General features: G+C 38.1%; 1 protein-coding gene across 1 annotated transcript in view; it reads right to left on the reverse strand.

Moving 5' to 3' along the window:
- COL7A1 (collagen type VII alpha 1 chain) overlaps nucleotides 1–25,304 on the reverse strand; it is a 133,585-nt gene that overhangs the window by 62,031 nt on the left and 46,250 nt on the right. The window contains exons 31-61 of the mRNA XM_087954709.1: nucleotides 23,876–23,911; nucleotides 22,586–22,612; nucleotides 22,434–22,478; nucleotides 21,184–21,276; nucleotides 19,667–19,738; nucleotides 18,874–18,909; nucleotides 18,741–18,794; nucleotides 17,232–17,300; nucleotides 16,762–16,857; nucleotides 16,044–16,070; nucleotides 15,076–15,129; nucleotides 14,697–14,759; nucleotides 13,965–14,024; nucleotides 12,719–12,754; nucleotides 12,242–12,286; nucleotides 11,751–11,786; nucleotides 11,133–11,177; nucleotides 10,200–10,235; nucleotides 9,509–9,544; nucleotides 9,123–9,155; nucleotides 8,779–8,850; nucleotides 8,073–8,132; nucleotides 7,606–7,641; nucleotides 6,897–6,977; nucleotides 5,824–5,859; nucleotides 5,645–5,689; nucleotides 4,778–4,849; nucleotides 4,643–4,687; nucleotides 3,320–3,346; nucleotides 3,191–3,232; nucleotides 12–92 (exon numbers count right to left, since the gene is read on the reverse strand). Coding sequence (XP_087810835.1) covers nucleotides 12–92; nucleotides 3,191–3,232; nucleotides 3,320–3,346; nucleotides 4,643–4,687; nucleotides 4,778–4,849; nucleotides 5,645–5,689; nucleotides 5,824–5,859; nucleotides 6,897–6,977; nucleotides 7,606–7,641; nucleotides 8,073–8,132; nucleotides 8,779–8,850; nucleotides 9,123–9,155; nucleotides 9,509–9,544; nucleotides 10,200–10,235; nucleotides 11,133–11,177; nucleotides 11,751–11,786; nucleotides 12,242–12,286; nucleotides 12,719–12,754; nucleotides 13,965–14,024; nucleotides 14,697–14,759; nucleotides 15,076–15,129; nucleotides 16,044–16,070; nucleotides 16,762–16,857; nucleotides 17,232–17,300; nucleotides 18,741–18,794; nucleotides 18,874–18,909; nucleotides 19,667–19,738; nucleotides 21,184–21,276; nucleotides 22,434–22,478; nucleotides 22,586–22,612; nucleotides 23,876–23,911 — 1,596 coding nt within the window. The remainder of the gene's footprint in view (nucleotides 1–11; nucleotides 93–3,190; nucleotides 3,233–3,319; nucleotides 3,347–4,642; nucleotides 4,688–4,777; nucleotides 4,850–5,644; nucleotides 5,690–5,823; nucleotides 5,860–6,896; nucleotides 6,978–7,605; nucleotides 7,642–8,072; nucleotides 8,133–8,778; nucleotides 8,851–9,122; nucleotides 9,156–9,508; nucleotides 9,545–10,199; nucleotides 10,236–11,132; nucleotides 11,178–11,750; nucleotides 11,787–12,241; nucleotides 12,287–12,718; nucleotides 12,755–13,964; nucleotides 14,025–14,696; nucleotides 14,760–15,075; nucleotides 15,130–16,043; nucleotides 16,071–16,761; nucleotides 16,858–17,231; nucleotides 17,301–18,740; nucleotides 18,795–18,873; nucleotides 18,910–19,666; nucleotides 19,739–21,183; nucleotides 21,277–22,433; nucleotides 22,479–22,585; nucleotides 22,613–23,875; nucleotides 23,912–25,304) is intronic.

The following is a 25,304-nucleotide window of genomic DNA, read 5'->3' on the forward strand; positions in this document are numbered from 1 at the left end:
TGGAATCTTACCCTCTCTCCTGGCAGGCCAGGTGAACCAACTTCTCCTTTTGTTCCTTTCATGCCATCCTCTCCAGGGTCTCCTGGCTCCCCCTAAAATGGAAAAAGACAACTGGCACACAAGTAGTTTTATTTTTTATAAACTGAAGTACAGAAACTAATTTTGAGGTATGTAAAGAATCCCAATTTTTCTGAGGCCCAAACTAGATATGACATTAAATGCATTTTTACACAAATGGGCAGATTTTATTAAATTCCTTCAGCAGGTGAAGAAAAATACCTAATATCGCAAATTAAGCAGGAGTGCAGAGAAAGAATTAAAATATTATTTTAAAATGCCAAAACTAATTTAGATTCAGAAAACTGGTACATAAAGTGAGTTATGATAGGAATACATAAAAATGTCCAGCTTGAGAAAATGAATAATATTTTCTCAGAATAGCACACCAGATATGCTGGAAAGGTCACTCCACACTGGGATATTTCTCTCCCATTTGTAATAAAACTGAATGAAAGTTATCTGATTTTGTGAAGTTGATCACTACAGGGAAGCGAAGATAAATGAAATAATTAAAAAGAATTTGAGAAATGGTAAAATGGTGTCATGTAGATTAGTATAGATATGCACGAAAGTAGGAATCTATGGTTGGTAGCAGTTACACATCATACTCAAATGAACAGTGTGTATGGAAAGAACTTTTGATTAATTTTGGAAAAAATTATGCAGAGTTCTGAATAAATATAATCTAGAGGAATATATACTGTATTCTATGGGTGACACAAATGCTTGGATGTGAATGAGATGAAAGAGTATAGAAAAGTAAAAGGAACCAGGCACAAGGAATTACCGTAGTTTAGAAAAATGTTGGTTTCAAATATGTTCTCAAGTCTATTAATGGCAAATGAATGACTATAAATCTAAAAGCATGACTGATCTCATTCGTTATGATGGAAGACCAGGAGAATCAGTGAAGGAAATAGTGATGAGAATTTTTGAATATGGGGTTGGCCATCTTTTGGTTATGTAAAAAGTGGATCTTAGGAAAAATGGGTAAGCAAAGAAAAGAAAGAAATGAAAGAAACAAGTGAATATAGAATGATTGCAAGAAGAGGAAGGAAGAGTCCTCCAGGAAAATAATTTAATCTCTCAAACAGAATGTATTGGTAGTGAATGAAGCAAAAGAAGATGAGGAAGCTGCTTGCAACAGAATACAAAGAATTATATTACGTGCTTGGTAGAAAAATGAGGTGACAGGGTTATGGATGAGAAAGAATACACATGAGAAAATGATTACTGCCAGAAATTATGATAAGAGAAAAATGGCTTTTTTTCCTTCTTGATACATTTTATTGTCTTTTAATTTTTTTATTTACAAGCTGCCTAGCATTGCTATGAAATTGATGAAATTGAACTTAAAATAATAAATGAATAAATAAAAATGCATACACTTTTGCAAAGAATATAATCAAAATGAGCAAGAAATGGTTAACATTAAAATAATTAAAATGCATGAACGTTTGGTTGGAAATGTATTTTTTTTACATGTGGAGAAAGATGACTAACTAAGAAGTCTCAAAAATTGTGATGAGGTTTTATCCTAAAAGTAATTTAGTATAAAATTGAAGTAGAATAATGCGGGAAGGGTATTAGAGAGATTTGCATAGGAATGATAGCTATACCCAGAAGAAAGGAACTGATATGCTATAAACATTTGTATTTGAGATAGATATGATGCAAAGTAAGTAATAAATGCCATGAGAATATTGAAAAATGATTATATAATTGGAGAAAGATTAAAATATGGATTTTTTTTTTTGCTTCTGGAGTAGCTGTGTTATTAGTGCAATCTATATATGAAGTCTGGAACTTTGCCTGATGATTGGAAGAATGTAATTTTTCTTTCCTTATACAAAATAAAAGTAGCAGAGACAAACCACATGGGAATTAATTGATCAAGTGTGCTGTCTGGGAAGGCATATGGTAGAATTGTGATCTAAAGTGTATGAAGTGACAAGGAACAAAATTTCAAAAGTGCAGTGCAGCTTTTGTTGACAGTGCTGACCATAGTTTTGATCTTTAGCAAATCACTGAGAAATGTAAAAACGTACAATTTTTGTTCATTGGAAGTGATTAAGAATGGTATATTATAGAAAGGAAACATATTCCCAAGTATGAGAATAAATAGAATGCTTAACAAATCAATCAATATTGAGCCCAGACTAATTTCATGATGTTGTTTAATATATTTAAACAATATATTTAATATATTTCTGAGGAATGTATGGGGAATGCTTGTGGCAACATTAGAAGTCTGCGCTTGGAGATGTAAATGTACACTTAGTTATGTATAGAGATAAGACTGTTCTGTAATGAATCTAGATAATTTGAAGCAAATAATAGGTTATAACAAGGCAGTAACAAGAGGAGCAAGAAAATGGCACCAATGAGCCGATAGGACAACCCAGTTGCTCTATGTTTTATTTTATTCTGTTCTATTTGTTTTCTTCATATTCTATTTTATTTTACTCTGCTAGCCAATTTTGACTATTTTACTGCCCCCTGTGCATAATTAAACAATCATGACACTCTAAGCATCATAACATTTACATCAAGCTACCCAAAAACAGAAGACATCATGGTGAAAAGGAAAAATTGTAACAAAACAAATCCAGGCTTTACCTAAGTCATCAAAGTTACTAAAAATGACAAGACATGTCAAGAAAATGAATCCAAATAATCTAAAAAGTGAGAGGCGTGGATCAGGGAATTAATGTCACTAAAGACCAATATTGTTTTTGGCAAGGAAAATACTAACATGAATAATTGCAAGCTATACACGGACAATGAGAAACTAGACACAGTGGCTGAATCTGTATTCCCTCTTAGAATGTTTATTCAAGAAAAGTCAGGGGATGAAGACACTGTAAGATGTACAAAACTGATCGGAAGAGAGCAGGCAGTATGTGGGCTATTGTGTGGGATGAAAGTGTATTGAAAGAAGCAAAAACAGCTGTGTATAAGACTGTGCTTCTGCTAATGCTATTATAGTCAGTTTTGAGATGGGATGATAGGATGAGTGCTTAGTCAGAAGAATTGTAAAAGTAAATTCAGTGTTGTAGGAATTGCTTACTTAACAAGTGGTAATAAAAGATGAAATACAATCCACGTTGGGACTTTATAGCAGGATTACCTTTTCACCTTTTTGCCCTCCTTCTCCAGGTCCCACACCAACCTGTAGACCAGAAATGAAATAGTACATCAGGAATATGGAGAATCAAAGTTTAAAACAACATACTGGAAACAAAAATATGGCACTCACAGTTTGGCCTGGAGGACCTGGCTCTCCCTGCAGAAAAAAAGGGGACAAGGAAGCAGCAATGATTAAAATAAGAAGTGGGAATTTTATAGTGCTTGTAATATGTTTCTTTTTTTCCTTATGGATGGCATTATACACATTTAATAAATTGAAAGGTAGTTAGTTCTTATTTGGCATCCACAAATCACTGGAGGCATTCCTCAAGTATCTCTTTTCTGCAATTTATAGTGATTGCCCAGGTATTTGCAATTCAAACATAGTAAACCAAGAACAGGAACCCCAGAGAAGGCACAAAAAAGAGCAGCTTGGATGGATAGGTAAGCACTGTTACAGTATATCTATCTCTACTACTTCCTCCTCTGTGACTTCTGGGTCAGCTGTCGCTTCACAGAAGTAGGTGCTACAGAGCCCTTGGAATAGGAATAGCAATAGCACTTAGACTTATATATCGCTCTGCAGTGCTTTATAGCCCTCTCTAAGTGGTTTACAGAGTCAGCCTATTGCCCCCAACAATCTGGGTCATCATTTTACCGATCTCTGAAGGATGGAAGGCTGAGTCAATCTTGAGCCGGTGAGATTCAAACTGCTAAATTGCAGGCAGCTGGCAGTCAGCAGAAGTAGCCTGCAGTACTGCACTCTAACCACTGCGCCACCACGGCTCTTGGAACCTAGGCCAGTGATTATTGCTGGTGACACCCTATCTTTTGTTTTCCTCCACATTTTGTGTGAACTAGAATAAGCATATACCATACCTGGGTTACAAAGATCTGGATGATTACTAGGTACCTGCAGAGAAGGAGCTTTTTTCTACTGTGGTAGAGAAGAAGTAGGTGTATATGATCCTATCTTTCCCTCTTTCATGCTCTCAACTCCTGCACTTTGGATGGGTGCATGGAGCTGGGGGTTTCTCAGCAGGGAGTGGGCATCTGAGAGATATGCTTTGAGGGCCACAAAGCTTTACTTATGCCTTGCCCAATAGAAAGGAATTCTTGCCCTTGTACCTCATGCTTTCAAGGATGGATGCAGAGGGGCTTTGTGCTTCTGAGTGAAGCATCTTCTCAATTTGCAGAGCTCTATTCTTTATACCTGCTTAAATATCTCTATTATCAAACAGTCCTTTCCTGCCTGGGAATCACTTGCTTCCAACTTGTAGCTTCACTCCTTGCATCCTGGTTAAAGGAAAAACACTACTGCTACCCTCAATAGGCTGGTTCTATATTTGTGGTCAGTTTCAATATATAGCAACCTGGAGACCAAATAGATTTAGACTGGGAAGAACAAACTTCAGTAAGAAAAAAGTTTCTTAAAAGTGGCATGATGACTTACGGGACTCCCTCGATCACCCTTCAACCCTGATGGTCCAGGGCTGCCCTATAAAAGAAAAGAACATTTTTGTAAACTGGGCAAGGCTTTGGCAGTCAAATTCTTCAATGACACTTGAAAATGGGAATGAGCTCTTACATTTCTCCCATCTTCACCTGGGTCTCCCTGGTCTCCCTTCTCACCAGGAAGGCCTCTAGTGCCTGGAGGACCCTATGTAATAAAAATAGAAATGAAGAATCTGTAGAATCTGATAATTCCATACGTGGAGACATCTTTTCTTGGAATTGGCTGGTCAAGGATGGGACTTGAAAAAATAATGCTAGAAAATGCTCCAACTTTATACAAGATTGTGGGACTAGCACATTATAATAAACTTTCAGTCTATGTAGGAGAAGCAGAAGCAGAGCCATGTAGTGGAGTTAAGAGAGTAATCAATCTGGAGTCATTACATTGCCACAAACAATCCAAATTCACACACACACACTCCGAATTCTATTAACTGTAATGTAGTGCCAATTTAGTATTGACTGTGAGTTGACTGGGTTCCTGTGTATAGGCTTGAGCAATAAATCTTTTTTGAACTGCAACTTAAGGTATGGCCCTGATACTTTGCACCTGGCAGTCTACAGGTTTAGCCCCCGTGAGCAATGCCAATCCATACTGCTGATGCAAACCACCCTTTCAAGCTAGATGCAGACAAGAACTTTAGATGAGGAAAGTATTCTTTAGTTTCTGGCTCAGGCTCAGGCAACAACAAGAAAAGTCATTCATTTACTGTACTGCCAAACTGAAAAGATGCCTGGCAGTTTAATACATAAAATATTAAGTGTGATATTTGAACTCAGACTCAGGATACATAATCAGTTCAAAATATAATTTCCAAATGGCCTCCAAAGGCAGCCCCATGCACTGCAGTAATGCATTGCTATCCAACCTCTGTGCATCTACAACACTATCTATATTTCTTTTCTCATTTCTCATGGGTTGTGCTTCTGCAATACTTACCCGTGGACCTTTTTCTCCAGGTTTCCCAGTCAGGCCTGGTTCACCCTATGGAAAAAAGAAGGAAGTAAAATAAAAGTCAAAGTAAAGTGTAAAGTAATAAAATAAATAAAAGAATAAAACAAAATAAAATAAAATAGAGCGCCAGAGTGGATAATAGAGAAATTGGGACAATTACTTACAGAGATTCCTTCCTCTCCTTTGTCACCTCTTTCACCCTAAAATCCACAGCAGAAAGATTACATCCGACCATTGCTTCTATCATACACTCTGTGTTTGAATATACTTAGTGCCCTAACATTGCAATCTAACATGTTAGCATGTCAAAAGAAAAATACTTGCTACAAATTCACTTTTGGCATCTCTTTCTGCAGGTCCATGGGATGGAAATTATTTCATGCAATCTTTTTCATGCAGGATGCAGCTGCAGCATTTTTTATACAAGTAGTCTTCAACTTACAACTAGTTCATTTAGTGACCGTACAAAGTTACAAAAGCACTGAAAAAAGTGACTTAAGACAATTTTTCACAGTTGCAACCATTGCAGCTTCCCCATGGTCATGTGATCAAAATTCAGACGCTTGGCAACTGACTCATATTTATGATGGCTGCAGTGTCCCAGGATCCCCTTTTGCAACCTTCTGACATGCAAAGTCAATGGGGAAGCAAAATTCACTTTACAACATTCCTAACTTAACAACTGCAGTGATTCACTTAACAAGTGTAGCAAGAAAGGTCGTAAAATGGAGCAAAACTCACTGAGCAACTGTTTCGCTTAACAACATAAATTGTGGTTGTAAGTCAAGGACTACCTGTAAATGGCCATCCAGCTTCATGGATGCCTATGAAAATGAACCTGACCTTCCAGGAAGTAAGTTCTGCTAAACAAGTTAGACTATATTCCGGCGACCTGAGAAGAAATCAATCCAGTTTTGAGATCACTAGTGAAGTGATGCTCAAAGGTGATATGCTAATATGGTGATGGCACACTCTTAAAGGTTTCTATGGAAGTTGCGTCCTTGCAGCTTTACCAGTTCTGATACTAGGCATGATTGAGGTACTCTCAATCAATTATGTTAGTCGATAAGATTTACGATGGAATCCATTGGATCACCATTCTAACTGAAGAATATTTATAGCTACAGTACTACTGATATAACAGTTAGAAATATAGAGACAGTAGGAGTTTATAAGTAAATATTTATGTTGTCTACATGCCAAATCCAAGAAATGGTAGGGTTCTTCCTTTTCTTACCTCTTTTCCTCGTGGGCCAGTTGGTCCTGCGGGACCTGTTCTTCCTGACTCTCCCCTCTCCCCTGGCTCTCCTGGATCACCCTAAGGAAGTGAATCATCCCAAGGGGGAAAAATAAAGTAAATACAGAAAAATTCTGAAGAAAACTAAATCTAATGACTAACATTCTGGGAAATAAGTTGGGAAACCTTCTACTCCCACTTTGATTACTATCTAATTACTGATAGAAAGTAGCAGCCCCACCAAAACACCTTCCAATAGTTTACCAAAAGTCTAAGCTGAAGGAAATCCAGTGCATTCAATCAGACCTATAACTGATGCAGAAGCCAGAGAGTGTAATCAGAGGTGTTATCCAGCAGGTTGTGAGCAATTCTGGAGAACTTGTAGCGGAAATTTTGAGTGGGTCAGAGAACCGGCAAATACCACCTCTGATTGGAAATTTTACAGTATCCTTCTCCTGCCATGCCCACCAAGCCACACCCACAGAACCAGTAGCAAAAAAATTTGAATCCCACCCATGAGTGTAATGTGTATGGTTGCTGCTAAAATCTGTGCCTCTCCATTAGCAACGACTTGAAGAACACTCCCAAACTGTCCACCTACCCAAGACTGGTTATGTATCATTACCATGTACCATGTAAGACCCACCCACCTGGCCCAGAGCCCAAATCAGTCTCCTTTTCCTCCCTTCCCCCAATGCACAATAATCACCTTTGGGCCAGTTTTGCCAGCCAGTCCTGTAATTCCCTGAAAGAAAAAAGAAAACTGATAATTATTGTGATTCAAATGATCAAGTCAGGAAAACTGCACAAGAAAGCTTGTTGCACAATCAATTTTAGACAAGGACTAAGAAATACTCCATGAAAAAAACTAGCAGAGCTTTATTACCTGTTAGTAGCTGCAAGGGTACATACATTGTTCTGCATTCTGTAGTGAATGCACAGAGAGACTGGGCCCATATCTACTATTTGTACAAAGAGAAGTGATACTTGAGCCTTCTTTTATTAGACCTGATGGAGCTAGGAGCCAAAGCCTTGCACTTATGTCAGCTCATTAAATTGAAATGTAACTAGGGAGTCTAGTGGTCTATTCTACAGGGTTCCCTTCCCTTTCTGAATGAAAAAAGGGAGACTACCAGAGCCTTAAAGATGTACCGTTGGCATGAATTTAGGACTCACATTTTCTCCTTGTTCTCCTTTTGGGCCGGATGGGCCAGGGACACTAAGACCAGGAGGTCCCTGAATAAAAAGTAAAAAAAAAATCATGGAATAGAAAGACTTAAAAGGATGTCTTATATTCATATATGTATATGCATATCCACCATTATTAATAAGCTATCATCTTTAAGATCACAAATATTGAGAAGCTCTGGAAAATGTTCTGCAATGAAAAGAAATTGAACCACAAAGAGTATTTGGAGGGGGGGTATTCATCAGTGACCTGAAATATGTCTGGTGAAAGATCTGACGAAATGGCGCGAGAGATTTTTTTTTAGCAGGTGAGTCTGAAGGCCGTATTTGGAAAGAAGAAATATATTCCCCATTTCTATCAAAGAAGAACCACCGTCCCATTCTAATAATGAAGCCAACAGTAACTTTCACAGCCATCTTAGCCTGGTCCTCACTTTTGCTCTCCAAGGCAGATAGTCCTACAAGGTTATATCAGGCTATATCTAAAAGTGAAAACAAGCCTTAACAGAAATCGAAGCAATTAACATCCTAGTTTGCTGTTCAGCAGGAAAAATTAAACTTTATTTATTTATTTATTTTATTTATAAAATAAATTGGCCACCCACCTTATTTCAGGGTTGCATTGATCATTTTATCAGGCTGCATTATCATAATCAATATATTACGATATCTAACCATAACCTTAAGTACTCACACGTTCTCCTTTGTCCCCAGCATCTCCTTTAAGTCCAGGTGGACCTTCAGGTCCTATAATGCCTCTTTCTCCCTGAAAAGGGAAAAACAGAATCACAATGTCAATGTTCCATTGTGGCATGACAATATTCCTACTTCCCATGTGACACATTTAAGTTGAGCATTGCTTTTTCTTATTAAATCAAATTACAAAATGAAACTCCTGGAAAAAGAGAGCCACAATAGTCCTGTGAAATCGTTTCTTTAAACCAATTCCCCTGCTACAACTAATATAAATTAAAATAGTGTAATCTAAACTGTGTATTCCTTACATCTGTAACATGAAATTTGTTCCTGTGCAGTTACCTTGTCTCCTTTAATTCCAGAAAGGCTGGATGCCTAGAAGAAATATAAAAAAGATATTTGCTGAGACCTTTCCAGATCATATTCCAGAAATGCAAACTTGCAAAAAGGCACTTCCTATCCATTGTTACAATAGATAGGGTTGTATGAATGTTATACAGTTACGTTCCATAATTGTATGAACGTAACTATGCCAGGACAGATGGATAATGAAGTTCTCCATAGCTGACTTGGCCAGATGAAGAAGAAATATAGTCTTTTCTAGACCAGGCATTAAGCAACCAGAAAAAGAAAAAGAAAAAGAAAAAACTAGGATGAAGATGAACGGTGTTTTACCCACTCTAGCTGTTTATGATATTTATGATGGCTGATTACAATGGGGCACTTACCGGCAGACCGGGTATACCAGGTTCTCCTCTCTCTCCCTATGGCAGAAAGGGACAAAGGAAACTTGTTAGGGCAGCCCAAATTGTTTAAGCTTACCGCAAGGACTTACCACTATTGACCTCCACTGATGATTTTATAAGCTCATAACATCAGGCAAAGTATTGTACCTTCACTCCCTTCGCTCACTATAAGACCACACCTTAGTTTTACTGGGAGTAAAACTGGGAGTTGTGATCAATAAACTGGACTCTCAAGAATCTGAGAGTAGAATTTCATTCAGCCCATAGTATATGAAATTGTTGTGTGGGAACAGGCCACTTCATATTAATTTCCATTTCAGTAAGCTCTGGATACAGGAATGTGTTGTGAACTGTTTTCATCACAGCTACATGCCAGCCATTCAGAGCTCTATAGGTCAGACTTGCACAATTTGTGGCTCACCAAATAAGTATGCCAGTATTCCAAATGACTGACAAAATCTGAGCCAATTTCATAATAATAAGAACTGGAAATTAGTATTAATATAAACAGAAATAGTCAAAAGCAATGCAAGGACTCAACTATTAATATTGTTCCTACATAAATGGGAATGGCAGGTTACATTCCTAATTACTTTCAGATTCAAGAACCCTGCTGTGCAAACATATTCCCAATATAAATTAGAGCATTTGCCATAGGCTTAAGAATCCTTACTTGTTCTCCTCGTGGCCCCGATGGTCCTTGTATGCCCTATTTGAAAAATAAAGTGGGAGAGGGGAAGGGTTATTTATTCAGAATAACCATGGATCTAATACTAGGCAGCAGTATCAGGAGGAGTTCTTGAAGTCAGTTAGGTGAATAAAGGTGAATTATTGGCCAACATTAAGAAGAATCCTTATTGAGGGATAATATAGGCAGGAACAAGTGTACCTGAGTAATGAGAAGATTCAAAGGGATTCATATATTTTTATTATTGCACAACTGAACTGCAGCATTAAGATTACTTTTTGGATGTCCCTTATGGTGGGAAATAATTCTTTTCGGTTTGGCCTTGAATATTCAGATTTCAGATGAACCTAGATCAAGAAACCTACATTTCTACTGAGAAGCTGCAACAGATGGGAAAGAGGAGGATGAACTGGAGAAGTATAAAGTAAAAGTTTGTCAACCCTCCCTACAATTACTGATTCCTTTTGGAAATCATTCTAGGTCCCCACATGTTTTTCCTCTGAAACAGCAAAACATGCTTGAAGAATCTGGGAGAAAAAAAGTTTGCAGAAAAAAACTTTGTCCGTCTTTTACTTCTCCATTACAACTCATGATATTTCACTATCATTTGCCAATAGATCCCCTTATTCCAAAAAATAGAGTCAATTTTCAGTACAGCAAATCAAGACACAATTCCACATGTTTTATCCTTTTTCTAACCTTTTCTCAAGTTGCTTCTTTTCAGACTCACCAAATTATCTTTGAACTATTGCACTCAAAAAGAGAGATAGGAGAATTGTTCTCAGATGAACAATATTTGACCAATAAGACCAAAATTTAGTCAACACTACTGTCCCCCAGAAATAGAAAAACTGTTGATTTATGTCTAGATTTTACAGAATTATGAGATATTGAGATTTTAAAAACTCTCACACTTACATCTCTGCCAGGTGGACCAAGACGGCCTGAAGGACCTTGTTCTCCCTAAAATGAAAAAGTACTGTAAACATGTAGCGTATGTGAAATATTCCTAATTTTATCATCTGAACAAACCTGTTGGATAATTTAGACTTAGAAGCAAAGCTTTCTTAATCCAAATTTTAATTTTTAGCTGTTAGACCATGCTGTTTTTTTCCCAGAGAAACATATCCAAATTACTGTTGGATTAGGTTATTCCTTGATATAATATGGGACAATGCGGTGGCTCAGAGGTTTGGCTGGAAAGCTGGCAGTCTAGTTCGAGACCTGAATGGCACATGATGTGATGGGGTGAGTTCCCATCCTCTCCCCAGCTCCTGCCAACCTAGCAGTTTGAAAGCATGCAAATGCAAGTAGATAAATAGATATCACTTTGGAAAGGTAACAGCAATCTGTGACATCATGCTGGCCACCGAAATATCTTCAGACAGTACTGGCTCAATGGCCTTGAAACAGAAATCAGCACTACCCCCTATAGTTGGCAATGACTGGCGGAGTAAAATCTGCAGGAATCCTATATCTTTTTCTTTTGATATAATATGGTCAATTCAGAATGAGCGCGCACACACACACACACACCTTCTCTCCTTCAGGACCAGGCAATCCACGGTCTCCCTAGAAGAGTAAAGAAATTTTTGTAAAAGGTACGTATCAGGCAAAATGCATTTTGTTTCCATAAAAAGCATCTCACAGCAATGACTTTATTGAGCTTTATACTTTTCTATTTTGCTCATTCAGAAAAACTCTGAATCTAAGTGAAACCCTTTTTTACATTAAGGATGGATCTGAAGATAAATCCTAAATTACATTCTAGGTACTCCAGTTCATAAACATTTCAGAGAACATATAAAAATCTCTCTGGATGCCAACAGTGCATTTGACTTCACTGTAAAATGATGGTAACTACATTAACCATGAATTGTTATATAAGAAATTAGAAAAATCAAGTTATGTAATTCACACACATACAAATTAGTCCTTGGTTTGAAAACTTGATCCAAACCACTTGCATGCAATCTTCCATCATTAACAGAGATTTCGTTCACAGCATTGCTCCACCCAAACCTCACCTTCTCTCCTGATGGCCCAAGTGCACCAGGCAGTCCACGGTCTCCCTATTACGGGGGGGTGGGGGGAGAACCAAAATCAGTATTAGAAGTACCAACAGGTACAAATAATTCACGAAGGGACAAAAATAATAGCTGTAAATTAAAGGTTTATTTATAAGGGCTCTCTAATCTCATCCACAGAAGGAACAAAAGTTTCCTATGAAGAAACAAATAAACAAACAGATCTCCCTTTTAGTGCATTTGGCTGAACCTTCTGCAGAAAATTTCCCCAGAAATGTGTACTATCAAAAGTAAAAATGAAATGTATATAATTGTCCACTGCCCATACAGACAGAAGATCTGTGTGAACAATGCTTATCTCATTCAGTATAGACATTAATGACATCAACAGTTGTGGTCACCTTTCTTATTTAGAAGTGTGTTATGGGCTTAGTCCTCCAAGTCTAAATGCAGCACTGGAATTTGAGCAACACCTACCTTGATCCCAGGTTCACCTGGAGGTCCTCTGGGGCCCTAAAGACAACAGCAACAACATTTTTGTTTGGGGGATTAGTGAGCAATCTAATATACATTGTTCTCTTGGAACTAATTTAACCATTCTTTTTAAATTCAGTTAATAAAAACTTTGTAACAACGATGTACAGTAAACAGGAAATTTTGGTTTTGGTTTACTGTCCATATTATTATTAAATTTGTTTAACAAGTTTATATAGACACCTATTCATTAATGGAACTTTGGGCGGCAAATGAAAGATAAAACATAATACATAATCAAACAATTAATATTTTTTTTAATTCAGACAAATGAATGCAACGTAAGGAAATGACTCCTGTTGTTCACCACTATATTACCAGCCATGGAAAAATGCTGAAAAATTAGAGAGTATCTTTGATTGAATTAGAGATATTTTAAAAGGTAAGAAATCTTCTCAGGGAAGATTTTAAGTGCAGGACAAATTCATAACAAGAAAGGTATCTCTCAGTAATTTAGGTCATGAATATTTTTGGATTTTAAAGATTAAACTCAACAACTTAATTTAACCTCTAATGAATGAATGAATGAGCACATGTACATATACACTCCCCATACACACACACACACACACACACACACACACACACAGGGGTATGTGTATGTGTGCATAACCTACAATCTTTAACATGAGCATAATATGCTTCTGATAGGTGAAAACAAGAAATTTTAGGATAGTCCCATTTACAATGCCTTGAAGCATTTTAATCTTGATCTATGACACGAGACATGAACACTTAAGGCAAATTCTAATTTGTTCAGAAATAGTAACGAGTAGCACAATTGTGCAAGTTGAGGATCAAAGAGCATTCCCACGTGGCATACCGATTTTCAGGGTTTGAAATCACATTTGGACAGGGCTAATTTTCCACCCTTTAATTCCCCACCCCCCGGTCTTAGTTTCTATTTATTATAATATACTTAGACAACCCATAAGGACCCCAGCTGCTTTCTTAAACTTAAATGGCAAGAAGCAATATTACTGAGTGTCATGAACAGACTGATGGAATTTAATTTCAAAGTTTTGGATGATAAACAATAGTTTTTCACATAAATATTAAATACTAGGCAGTACAAAGCCAGTCCAGCTAATCTTTATTAAGTTTACTCATTTAAATTTAAGTTGAAATGGTTTCTGCTTGATAGGCTCTTAGGAACATTAAGAGAGAGCGTTTTTCTCTAAAAACTCACCCGATCTCCAGGGTCTCCAGTACGTCCAGGAAGTCCAGGAAAACCTTCTTCTCCATCTCCCTTTAACATAAAGCAAAGCAGTGGCCACCCATAATAAACTTAAGGAAGTTTACTGGTTAAAAGCAGGAAGTGAAATCTACAGAATTTCCAGCTCAAATTAATCTGTATCAGCATAATTCTGGATTCATACACTCAGATGCACAACCTCAGCAGGTAGTCCTTGACTTATGCATGACTGCTTAATAGCCGTTCGAAGTTACGATGGACTCCCCAGAACTACTTACAACCTGTTTTCAAAATTATGACAGCCACACAGACATCTATCATCACGTGATCACATTTTGGGCGCTTTGCAAACTGGCTCACCTTTACAGTCATTTACAGTGTCACACAGTCATCTGAACTGTCTTTCAGTGGGTTTTTTTGCATTTATTTCCAGTTTTGGGCAAAAAGCACCCAATGGATGCAAAAAAAAAAAAAAAAGTCAAAAAATTGGGCCTGATCTCATGATGCTTCAACTTACGACCACCACAACTTACAACCACAATTCCAGGCTCAATACTGATCGTAAGTTGAGGACTACTTATTTTCAGAAGCAGCCATATGAAAGGCTTCTATCTAGAATTTTGAATGGGGGTCAACCCCTCCCCCCCACCAGCTTCAATGGAGTGCTCCTTTGATTAATCTAGACTCCATTCATCCTTTCAGTCAGTGAACAGACCCATGTCTTACCTTATCGCCTTTTTGTCCTGGAGTTCCAGGGGGTCCCCTAGGCCCAGGATCCCCAGGAATACCCTGGAGAAACAGGGGTAAACACAAAAGACCAAATTTTAATTCTTTCCAATAAAACAGTCGTTTACTGATTTTGTTCATTTTTCTAGGAGACTCAGATGTCCTCCCTTATGACAATACTTTAGTTTCAGACCTATTATAATTTTCTAATTTTCTTTAAGTTTTACAAATGTTCTCCAACAAATACTTTAAAATGTCACTCTTGTTCTTTCTCATATACCCACCCAGTATTTCTCAAGTATTAATAATATTCAAGTATTCATAAATCCCATGTTGTCCTATAGCCCCAAAGCTAAAACACGGCTAAGAATGTACTCACTGGAACACCAGGTTCTCCTCTGACCACACCCCCATCACCTGATCCAGGAGGGCCCTAGGAAGAAAGGAAAGGTGAGCTCTGGATCTCTGCAATTTCACATTGGGAAAATAAAGAACATTAAAAGGGTACAGGAACACAAAGAAAAAAGGAACCAAATCCTAAAGGGATAGAGAAAAAAAAGTAGCAGGAGAGAAAAATCTACTAGAAAGGGGGGGGGGGCGGAAATCCCCAGGGAGGGAACCATAGAAGAAGCAGAAGGAGGGTGGAGCAAAGTGAAAAGGGCAAAGCATTCAGAAGAGAAGGCAGACTTACATAAAGAGGACTGTGAACAGGGTTTTTATATATTTTGTGCCTGGCCAAATCCCTCACAGCTGTTAATTTGGGAACTTTGCACCACTCCAGATGTGCTCACAGTCACCCAAGAAACAAAGTACTACAACTCTTTGTCCTTTTGTTATAAAAAAAAAAGGAGGTGGGGGGTTTTTGGGTTTATTTTTTTTATTTTTTTTTTTTTGGGTTTTTTTTTTTTTTTTTTTTTTTTTTTTTTTTTTTTTTTGGGGGTGGGGGGTTTTTTTTTTTTTTTTTTTTTTTTTTTTTTTTTTTTTTTTTTTTATTTTAATATATTTTTTTTTTTTTTTTTTGCTTTCCTGAAGCACACTGCACTCTTTATGCTCACTTCACTCTTCTGTCACATTTACTTAGAAGTAACATTTCCAGATTTTAGGGGAACTTCCTCCAAGGAAGTCAGGACAGAGAAATGAATCTTACATTCTGACCGAAAATCCTTGTTGGTTTATCAGAGGTCCCCAAACTTGGCAACTTTAAGACTTGTGGACTTCAATTCCCAGAATTCCTCAGCCAGCTATGCTTTGGAGACCCCTGGCTATCATATGGCTGTTTAGCAACTGAATTACTGACTGATATCTCAGCAAATGCAGAGCAGGCAGGGAAAAGGAAGGATCACTTACTCGCTCACCTCGGTCGCCCTTCTCGCCCTGTAAATAAAATTATCATATATGTAAGCATATTCATTAGGCTCAGCAGAGAAACTAATTATGAGAAAGCACAAGTATTGGGTAAAAGGAAATAGTGACTATATATACAGTGAATATGTAATTCTAGAGCTTATCCAAAAAGTATGGCAAAAAGAAATGCTTCAGATATAGTCTATACCAAGTTATTCTTATTATGTATTAGAGTTAGGATTTATTATTAGTTTCCAAAATTATTGACATTTGTTTGTTCAACTGTCTATCACCTTACACATGAGGATAATGGACATGGGTGTAGTGAAAAGCAATATATGGGATTGAGAGACATATGAAGCAGTTCCAAATTTATTGGAAGTATCCGAACATAGGAGAAATGTTCCTCTTTCAAAATGCCTTCAGTTAGGTCAGAACACCTGTTTGAAAACAAGCACTGTAACGCTATGAATCAGACGGAGGCCAATTCCAGAGTATTGCATACCTGTGCAAGAAGGAGAAGGAAGGTTAAAGACAAGGGGGATGGTTTCTACTTTGCCAGTTTGCTGACAGGGCACTATTAATGGGCTTGAAGACAGGGGCACAAAGGGACTTTATGAGCATACAGATGGACTGCATAGCTTGACTTCACATTTAGAAGTGAGCATGGATAGTTTCAACTGTTCAAGTAGAAAATCACTGCAAGGAGAGGAAGTCGTACCTTGACAGAAATGCCAGCAGGCCCTGCTGGTCCACGAGGTCCTGGTAGTCCAGGATTCCCTATAAGACCCCGGAGGCCTGGAATTCCTGGGCTTCCCTTCAGACAGAAAGAAAAAGACACTTGGCAAGAACTGGCTTCCCTTTGGCACTCAGCCAAAGAAGCAGGTATAAAGTCAAGCCTGCAATTCAATACACACATCTATGGAAGTGAAACATGAAGGAAATACAGTGGGATCTGTGTGACGAAGTAAATATCCATAGGATTGCCGTTCATGTTTCAAGGTGAGACCCGAAGTGGTAAATAGCCATAGGTTGTAAAGAAATATTTCTGTGTGGCAAGTGACACATACATGAGGACCTTATGAAGGTTAGGATAGTTCCTCCCCCCATACTTCCATTTCCTTGGGAATCCTGTTTTCAGTTTCTTTTTCTTTCCTTCTCCCTCCTATTTGCCTGTAGGGTGTTACTTACTGGATTTCCAGGCTCTCCCTTTAGGCCAGGAAGTCCTCTTCCTCCATTCAATGGTATTCCAGGCTCCCCCTGACCAAGACAAAAGTTTAATATTACCATAGTACAGTTTAGGAATTAAATAAGAACCTATCTAGGATGTCAAGAAGAGCATGGAAATATCTATATAAGCATAAACTGAAGAGGTCACAAAATGTGAGTCACAGTTGATATTTACCAGGACTTTTCCTTATGCTGAGTGTTAAGAGAAGAATTGCATGAAAAAGGGAAATTAGATGGGATGGTGCAGGAACTATAACAGCCTGCAGTTATTAATCGTTTTACAATGTGTTGAAAGGCTGTCAAAATGCCTTTCTTCTGAGGATTCAATTTTCCTGCTGGGAGAGCTCCGGTGCAAGGATACGGACAACTGCTTGAAAGCTGGATCTTTTTATTTTTCAGGAAGGTGAGAGATAGCAAGAAGTCTGCGTTCCTGGGCTAGCTAGCTTCGTATGGTAAGTCCCTGATTTTTATACCCTTTTTCTCCTTTTGTGTGTGTGTGCTTGTGTTTGTATTTCTTAATGTTTTAAATCCTGTCAGGGGTTGTGTTTATTTCCGCCGGAGGGTAAACTCTGCGGGGTGCAGAAGGCAAACTTTGCAGGGTGGTTTGATTGTTTTATTGGTTTCGTCCTAATCTTTTTTAGCTTAATGGTTTCTTATATTTGTTTTGTGGCAATCTCCTGTCTGTCTCCTTTGTAATATATTTTGTGTCTTTTGTCTGTTTGTTTTGCTGATTTGGCATGTCTTGTGTTTGTAAGGGTTTTCTTTTCTTGTTTCCCTAGTTTTCTTAATTATTTGGGCTTTTGTCTAAGGGGCTTCTTTAATACCTTTTATTTGATTCCTTTTCCTATGCAAGTTTGTTTTATGGCTGGCCTGATGTTCCCTTTGGGCTTTTCCTGCTTGGGTGACACCACTGTCCTCGTGAAGTTCCCTTTCCACAATTGAAACTGAGAGTTTTTCTATATATAAGAGGGTTGGAGCTAAGAGCTAAGAGTAAGATAATGTCTAAATGAGGGATCAGAATCCCACAGTTTTGTTTTGATTAAATGTGATTATTTGTATGAAAACCAATACCAGTAAAATATCACCTTGTAAACAGAGATGGGTTGGTAAAAGAAAAGCTTTCTATTGTATTATGATGAAGCCATTCTGATGGCAGATTTCAGCTGAGAGTGTGAAGTATTCTCAGCTTTTTTTTAATTCTCATTTTAATGTAATCATCGCCAGATAATTATTTCCATTCTGAACTTACTGTATGATGCCAGAACTGTTACTTTCAAACATATAGTACAAAAATGCTCCCTTTTTATAATTAGGATTCCCCTATCAGCAACTCTGATGCTGTAGTACTGCTTAGGAGGAATGGCCGGAAACGCTAAAGCATACATTACACGGAAATGTTACATATCCCACCACCACAAATTATCCCTGTATGGTCCTTTTTCCCAGTCAAACTCTCAAAGATCCACTTACCGGCTCACCTTTCTCTCCTCTTGGCCCAATTGGGCCAGTCAGTCCACGCTCTCCCTGAAAGGCAAAAGATAAGGAGTAAATGGTTCTTCAGTTGGTAACAAGGCGTTTAATGGCAAATATTATCTTTACTTACTTGGTTTCCTCTGAGACCAGGAAGGCCAGGGCTGCCCTATGAAGAGAAGGGGAGAGACAGGGGAGAAAAAAGTGAATAGGATTTTGTTTTTTCATGGTGGGAGTAAGAAAAGAGAGGCGAGGAGTAAGATGAAGCAATATATTTGAAAACAAATCCTAGATCTAAATAAAGTAGGCTAACATTAGCCATGGTTAGAATATGAACTTAGTGTGGGGTACATGAAGTATCTCAGTTATAGATAAGAAATCAGATCTTCATTGTGGTCTTGGAGAAATCACACACATGGGGGACCAATAGAGTGTACAGATGTTGGGCAGAAACAGTCACAAAACCAGAGACTCCTTGCCTTTGTGTTGAGCACTAGTATATTTTTCTGCCCCAAGCAGAGATCTATATCCTTTTCTTTTTCTTTTTGGCACTCAATTCATCAGACTGAGACTGAGCACGGGGCTTTGGATTTTTGCACTTGCATCACCTTTAAAATAGTACAGAGTTGTACTGGTGGAGAAGTCACAATTCTATTCTATGTCAAACCAACATGCTTAACTACATAAGCCTTCACAAAAACCCTTCCGCTCTAGAAAGTTTTATTTCTGCTTAAGAACAAAACGGCATGCTTCACTGTGATCATGAAGAAAAAATTGTTCAGTAAAAAAGGATGTATTTCAAAGATGGCAGACACTATCTCAATTACAATGGCAGACTCTATCTCAATTACAACAAAGCATTAGGGACGTATAGGAATGTGTTTGCATGCAACTATACATGGCAAAATGTTTAAAAGGTTAATTACCGGCTGACCAGAAGAACCTGGGCTGCCAGGACGACCAGGATTCCCTGGCGCGCCATCTGCTCCTGAAAATCCCTAGAAGAAAATAGAAACGTTAAGGACATATCTTTGCAGAAAGTATTTACATTTAAGAATCGAAAGCATAGCCATGAAAACACAGATAGGATTTCAGCTTTCTCTAAATTCCAAGTGTCTTCACCATGTGATCTGAAGATAAGAATTTGAACAAATCCAGAATGGGCCAGATAGAAGAAGGTTGCAAAGGTTGAAATTTATATTATATGCATAATACATTCTCATGAAAGACCGGCAAATATGGTTCACAGTTCAGAACTTGACCACTATCCATTATCAAATGATGGCTTGCAGGTCTAAACCAAAATTTACAGAGTTATAACTTTCCTCCAACCTACTGTAAGGTCAGAATGTATTCAATATTTATGGATATGCTTAACAAATTTGGTTCAATGTCATCAAGTGTTGAATAATCAAGAAAGGAGAGATTAGACTGTGTACCTGCACATTAAAGGTTTCTTAATTTGCACATGGCACAAAATTAAGACCAAGTATTCCACTACATAATTATTATTATTTGGCAAATAGGTTCTAATTCCCATAAAATTACTCCTGTTTCAGTATGCTGTAACTTCACACTTTTGGGCAGGCAGGAATTCCCAATTGAAGGCTTTCTTATATAAAAGCAATCTTACAAACAGAAAGATAATACATCAGAAAATATGTTGCAGTTTGGTTTTCTCATTTTTCTCTAAAAGTTTACTTAAGTTAATGTAAATTTAGTCATGTAAGCCTTCAACTATAATTGGAAGTATTAAAGACACAGACACAAAGCCTTAGGATACAGTAGATGCAAAATTGTTTGTTTGTGGATCATCTTCATTAATCCAGAATTTCTTGTTTCAGAGAAATAGAGACAGATGTTAGAAAATTTGCAACAAGCATAACCAATACCTGTCATTCCAATAATGGTTTAGTTCCTAGGACCCAAAAACAGAGGACAAAGACTTTACAGCACACCAATCTGAATCAGGTCCCAGATTTACACCAAATCTGTAAAATAAACTTGACTGCAATTGGAGTTCCTCTAAGAAAATTAATTTAGGGCTGCAACAAAAAATGCCACTCTTCACATAATGGAAGACCTGCCACTCATCAAGCTACCAATGAGATCCAAGCCACATTGTCCCCAAGCAGACACAGATGAATAGCAAAGAGAGAGAGAGAGAGAATTTCAGAAGAGATAGTTCCATCTGACTCAAGCAAGAGAACTAAACTACGTATTATAAGAGAAGGCAGAAAGCTTCAAAAATGGTTTATCAGTAGAGGTACCCTTTAGCTTAAAAGATGCATATAATGCAATTCATTGATTGTTGGTGGAAAATTTGATAAAGACTGATAGAGAAGAAGAACTAGGAAAGTTCCTCCTTTTAAAGAGGAAAGTCTGTAACATTCAGCTCTTGGTTTTCTCTTTCATTCGAGACATTCATGCTGTGAGAACTCACCCTCTCTCCTTTTTCACCTCGCCTCTCAATAGTGTCACCTGGGGGACCCCGAGGCCCCACTGGACCTGGAGGACCTGGGATCCCATTGCGTCCCTGGGGTGAAAAAAGAGTCATTTTGTTTTATAATTGAATACACTCTGTTTCTTTTAGCTGAATTACTATGCTTAATTCCCAATATCCTTCATGGATACCCCCTTTTATAAAATGAAGGGACAGCAGCAGTACGAATCTCAAGGGGAGAAGGCAGTGGGGGAAGGAGGCAGGGAACCAAAGTGTAATTAATTTTAAGTGGCAACATTTCAGTTTCCTTGTGATCAGACAATATTCTTACAGCAACATCTCTCTTCTATGTGCTCTGTAGTTTCTTAGCATTGAAATGGCTATCATTTTAAATATCATAATTAATTATTGGCTGCTAAATTAAATTATTTTTTCATCTCTCTCCTAACAGGTTTCTAGGATTTAGGAAGATTATTCTGTACTATGGGAAGGTTATATACAATACTCATAAATTTCTTTGATTTTCTGATTGACTCTCCAAATGGCCAATGTATGTACACAGACTCTGATAAAGAATCTGAAATTTGACTGAAATTTCAAGTCAATTTGTTCAGAATAAATTTCACTGAGTTTCCTCCTCAGAATATGTGTGTGCGTGTGTGTGTGTGTGTGTGTGTGTGTGTGTATGATATATGAATTTGTCTCTCTCTTACTATAATCAAAAGCTCAAAAGCTTGGGATATTCGTATCAGATAACTAATCTCAAACTTTAAAAAGCTTACATTATTTGAGGCAGGGGTGCTAAACTCAAAAAAAAGGCCACGTTAGGGTTGTGTTTGACCTTGGTTTGGAGGGGCGTAGCCAGCTTGATAGCACCTGTGGTGGAGAGGGCACCTGTGGTGACTCCCGAGCTGCTTTGCCAGTGAAAATGGCTCCCGAGCTGCACGACGGCCTTCTGTTTTCGCTGGCAGAGGCACTGCAATCACTGTTCCAGGACCGCCCCGCAGGCCAGATCTAAGTTCCCTGCAGGCCGGATCTGGACCCTGGGCCTTAGTTTGACATCCCTGATTTAAGGTTTCTGGTGATTTGAATGGAGTAGAAACTCTTGAAATTCTGAGAGAGGTTCTGCCAATGATTTTAATCATGTTTGTCCAAAAAGAGAGAGAGTTGAATTAAACTAAGAGCACTCAAGAAATAGGACCAAACCTCCTCCACATCACAGACTTGTTCTCAAGAAGGCCAAACATTACCGGATTTCCAGAAGGGCCAGGATTTCCCACTTGTCCTCTCTGTCCCTGCAAAATTATTGATAGATAAATGGTCAGTTCCCAAGGAATGATTTATACATTTCCCTTAAAAGAATCCAAAATACCTCCTTCTACAATAAATCTCAGATACTCACAGGCTCACCTGGCTCACCCTTCTCACCCTGTAGGAAAAGAGACAATAGTAGGCTTGATTACACGATCTTCAGATATGTCAAATATATTTAATTAATCATTTTAAATTAGGAATATGTGGGAAGCCTATATCCCTCTTTCCCAGCTACCAAAGAGAGTTTGGTGATCATGCTACAGAAAGAAAATGGTGCTGAACCAATTTAGAAAAGCAATCTTCCCTGATGTCCTTCTCTTTTCCTTTTATCTAGATTGGCCAATTTAAGTTTCCTTGGTTGAGTAGTTATGTTTTGCTTTACCTCTTTTTGAATATCTCTTAGAATTAGATTCTCTCCCATCCACTACACTAATTAATAAAGAAAAATGCATTAACATCTCACCCTCCCCTTAAGAGCCCTAAAGGATCAGATGATGTCAACATCCAGGGTGTGAGATACTTTTGAGGCAATAGGACACCAAAAGGGGAGATGCAATAGAGGATTGCACTTCACGGAAAACCACTATGGATTTTAATGAAGACAAGGACCACTTTATTATCTGCTTCACTTTTAGGTTTATGAGCTTTGAATAATCTTCTAATAATATCATGGTGAGGAATTGTAAATAACTCTTGTTCTCTTCAGGCATGTATATATTTCAGAAGAAAAGTTTAGTGCTTGTATTTTATATTGGGAATTTGAGACAGATTTTATTGATGCTGTGGCCCTTAAAAACAAATTTAAAGTTCTGGTATTAATTTCTAAAGCCCCATATAGTTCAAGATTGCAATATGTGGTGGAATATTTTTTTCTATTCCTGCCCATAATCTGAGATCATTTTTGGAAGCCTTATTTCAGGTGTGTTCTCAGGATTAAGGTATGGAAAATGGCATGTGCCAATTTTGAATGGATATTCTTTTTTATTGCCATTTTTATTACATTATAAGTTCAATGTCATTCTTTAATTACTATGTTTAATATTTTAATTATTTAGAATGTTATTTGGTCATTTTAATCTATTACAAGCTGGCCTGGAAAATCCTGGCAGTTTACACATTTTTGAAAATAGTAAGTGTTCAATAGTCTTAACTATAGAATATTCTTTTTAAAAATAATATTTTAAAAATATTCTTTTAATGATACTGCTTAAATATAACAAGTTGGGGCAACCTCGCCATAAGAGGAATTTCTCCCATTTTTACAAATGACCCTGACTTTTTTCCTTGGTTTTTAATTTTTATCTTTCCTTTTCCATCTGAGAGAACAAATATTGTTTATGAGTAGAAATCTTGTGCAGTGTAATTGTCAGTGACTTACCTTAGGGCACTGCACAGTACAGTCCTCTGGTCTAGGCTGAAAAAAAACCCCAAAAATAAAAAGGTGAATGTTAAGATAACGACAATGCAAACATTTACATGTTAGAGATTTGGCTTTAGACTCAGGTCATGGGCTAAGTAATATTGTATTTTGGAGTTCATGGAAATATAGGAGATTTGGATTTGGGGTGGGGGAAATACCACATATCTCTTGCTGAACTCTTTAAGGGCTCCAACACAAAACAGGCACATCTACCAAATCCATTTCCTTTCTCTCACACATGGATCAGGAGGACTAGGGGAAAAAGAAAGAAACCAAAACCTTTCTCTGCACAGCTCCCTTTAAAAAAGTTCCTATTACTGTAGATAGCAAGAAAACTTATCAAGTAAGGCAGATACGGAGGGGAGAACAGGCTTTAATCCTGTCTCCACCGCTTCTCATGCCCCTGGTGGAGACTGACTCTGAGGGAGAGGAGGAACAGCTCACAGGGAGTGGAAGTGTGGCTCCGGAGGTTGTGGAGGAGGCTGGGGAAGGGCAGAGGCTGGCTGGGCAGTCAGAGGAGGACCCAGGCCCATCCCCTCTCCATCCTAGGACATGTAGGGAGGAGAGGATAAGGGAGAGACGTGGTCTACTAGGGAGGAGAGGGCCTTGATCCTCTTCCTGGGCTGCAGCTGTGACAACTGGATAAGAGGATGGACATGTGTACTGGTGAGTGCTGGAAATAAAGCGTGGAAGTATCTCTAGTTTATTGTTCCTTTCTGAGTTTGGCGCCCTTCCCAATGTGTGTTCTGATATCTCTGGACATCTTGAAGCCCTTATCTTGCCTGGTTTGTGTTGTTTTTTTACTCTTTATAATTTAAACGGCATTTCCTCCTTCTTGTAACTGCTTGTGTGGGAGTTGTTTGTCTCCAGTCAAGGATATTTGGAGCGTGGAAACAAAGTGAAGGAATAAAAGGGGCTTCTCCTGTTTTTTTGTGACTGTGTTTATTTCGTATCCCATCCTGGGTCATCACACCGCCACCCTGACTACTGTGGTCGCTTTTTAAATGGAGACCAATCCCTACTAATCTGAAGATGACCGATCAGATGAGTGGACTGAAGTGGTCAGTAAGTCTTGATAAGTGGCCTTGATAAGTCACCTGTCTAGTGCAATTGTGAAGAGGTGAAGAGAAAGTTGCTTTATCAGAAATTACAGGGAGCAGGACAGTGGTAAAGTCCTTTTTACACTTTGGTAGGACATGATATGCACCAGGGGTGTCAAACTAAGACCCGGGGGCTGGATCCTGCCCATGGAGCTGCCCTGGAAACAGCGAAAGACTTGCCCAAGTGTGGCCCTCCTGAGCTCTGTTTTCACTAGCAGAGGGTTGCAGGAGGCTGTAGCAGTCAAAAACAAAGCTCGGGAGCCTGTTTTCTCTGGCAGAGCACTCAG

This window comes from Notechis scutatus, chromosome 2 (assembly GCF_049901735.1).
Source record: "Notechis scutatus isolate UNSWTSFEM ecotype Mainland chromosome 2, rNotScu1.2, whole genome shotgun sequence".
Lineage (NCBI taxonomy): Eukaryota > Metazoa > Chordata > Lepidosauria > Squamata > Elapidae > Notechis > Notechis scutatus.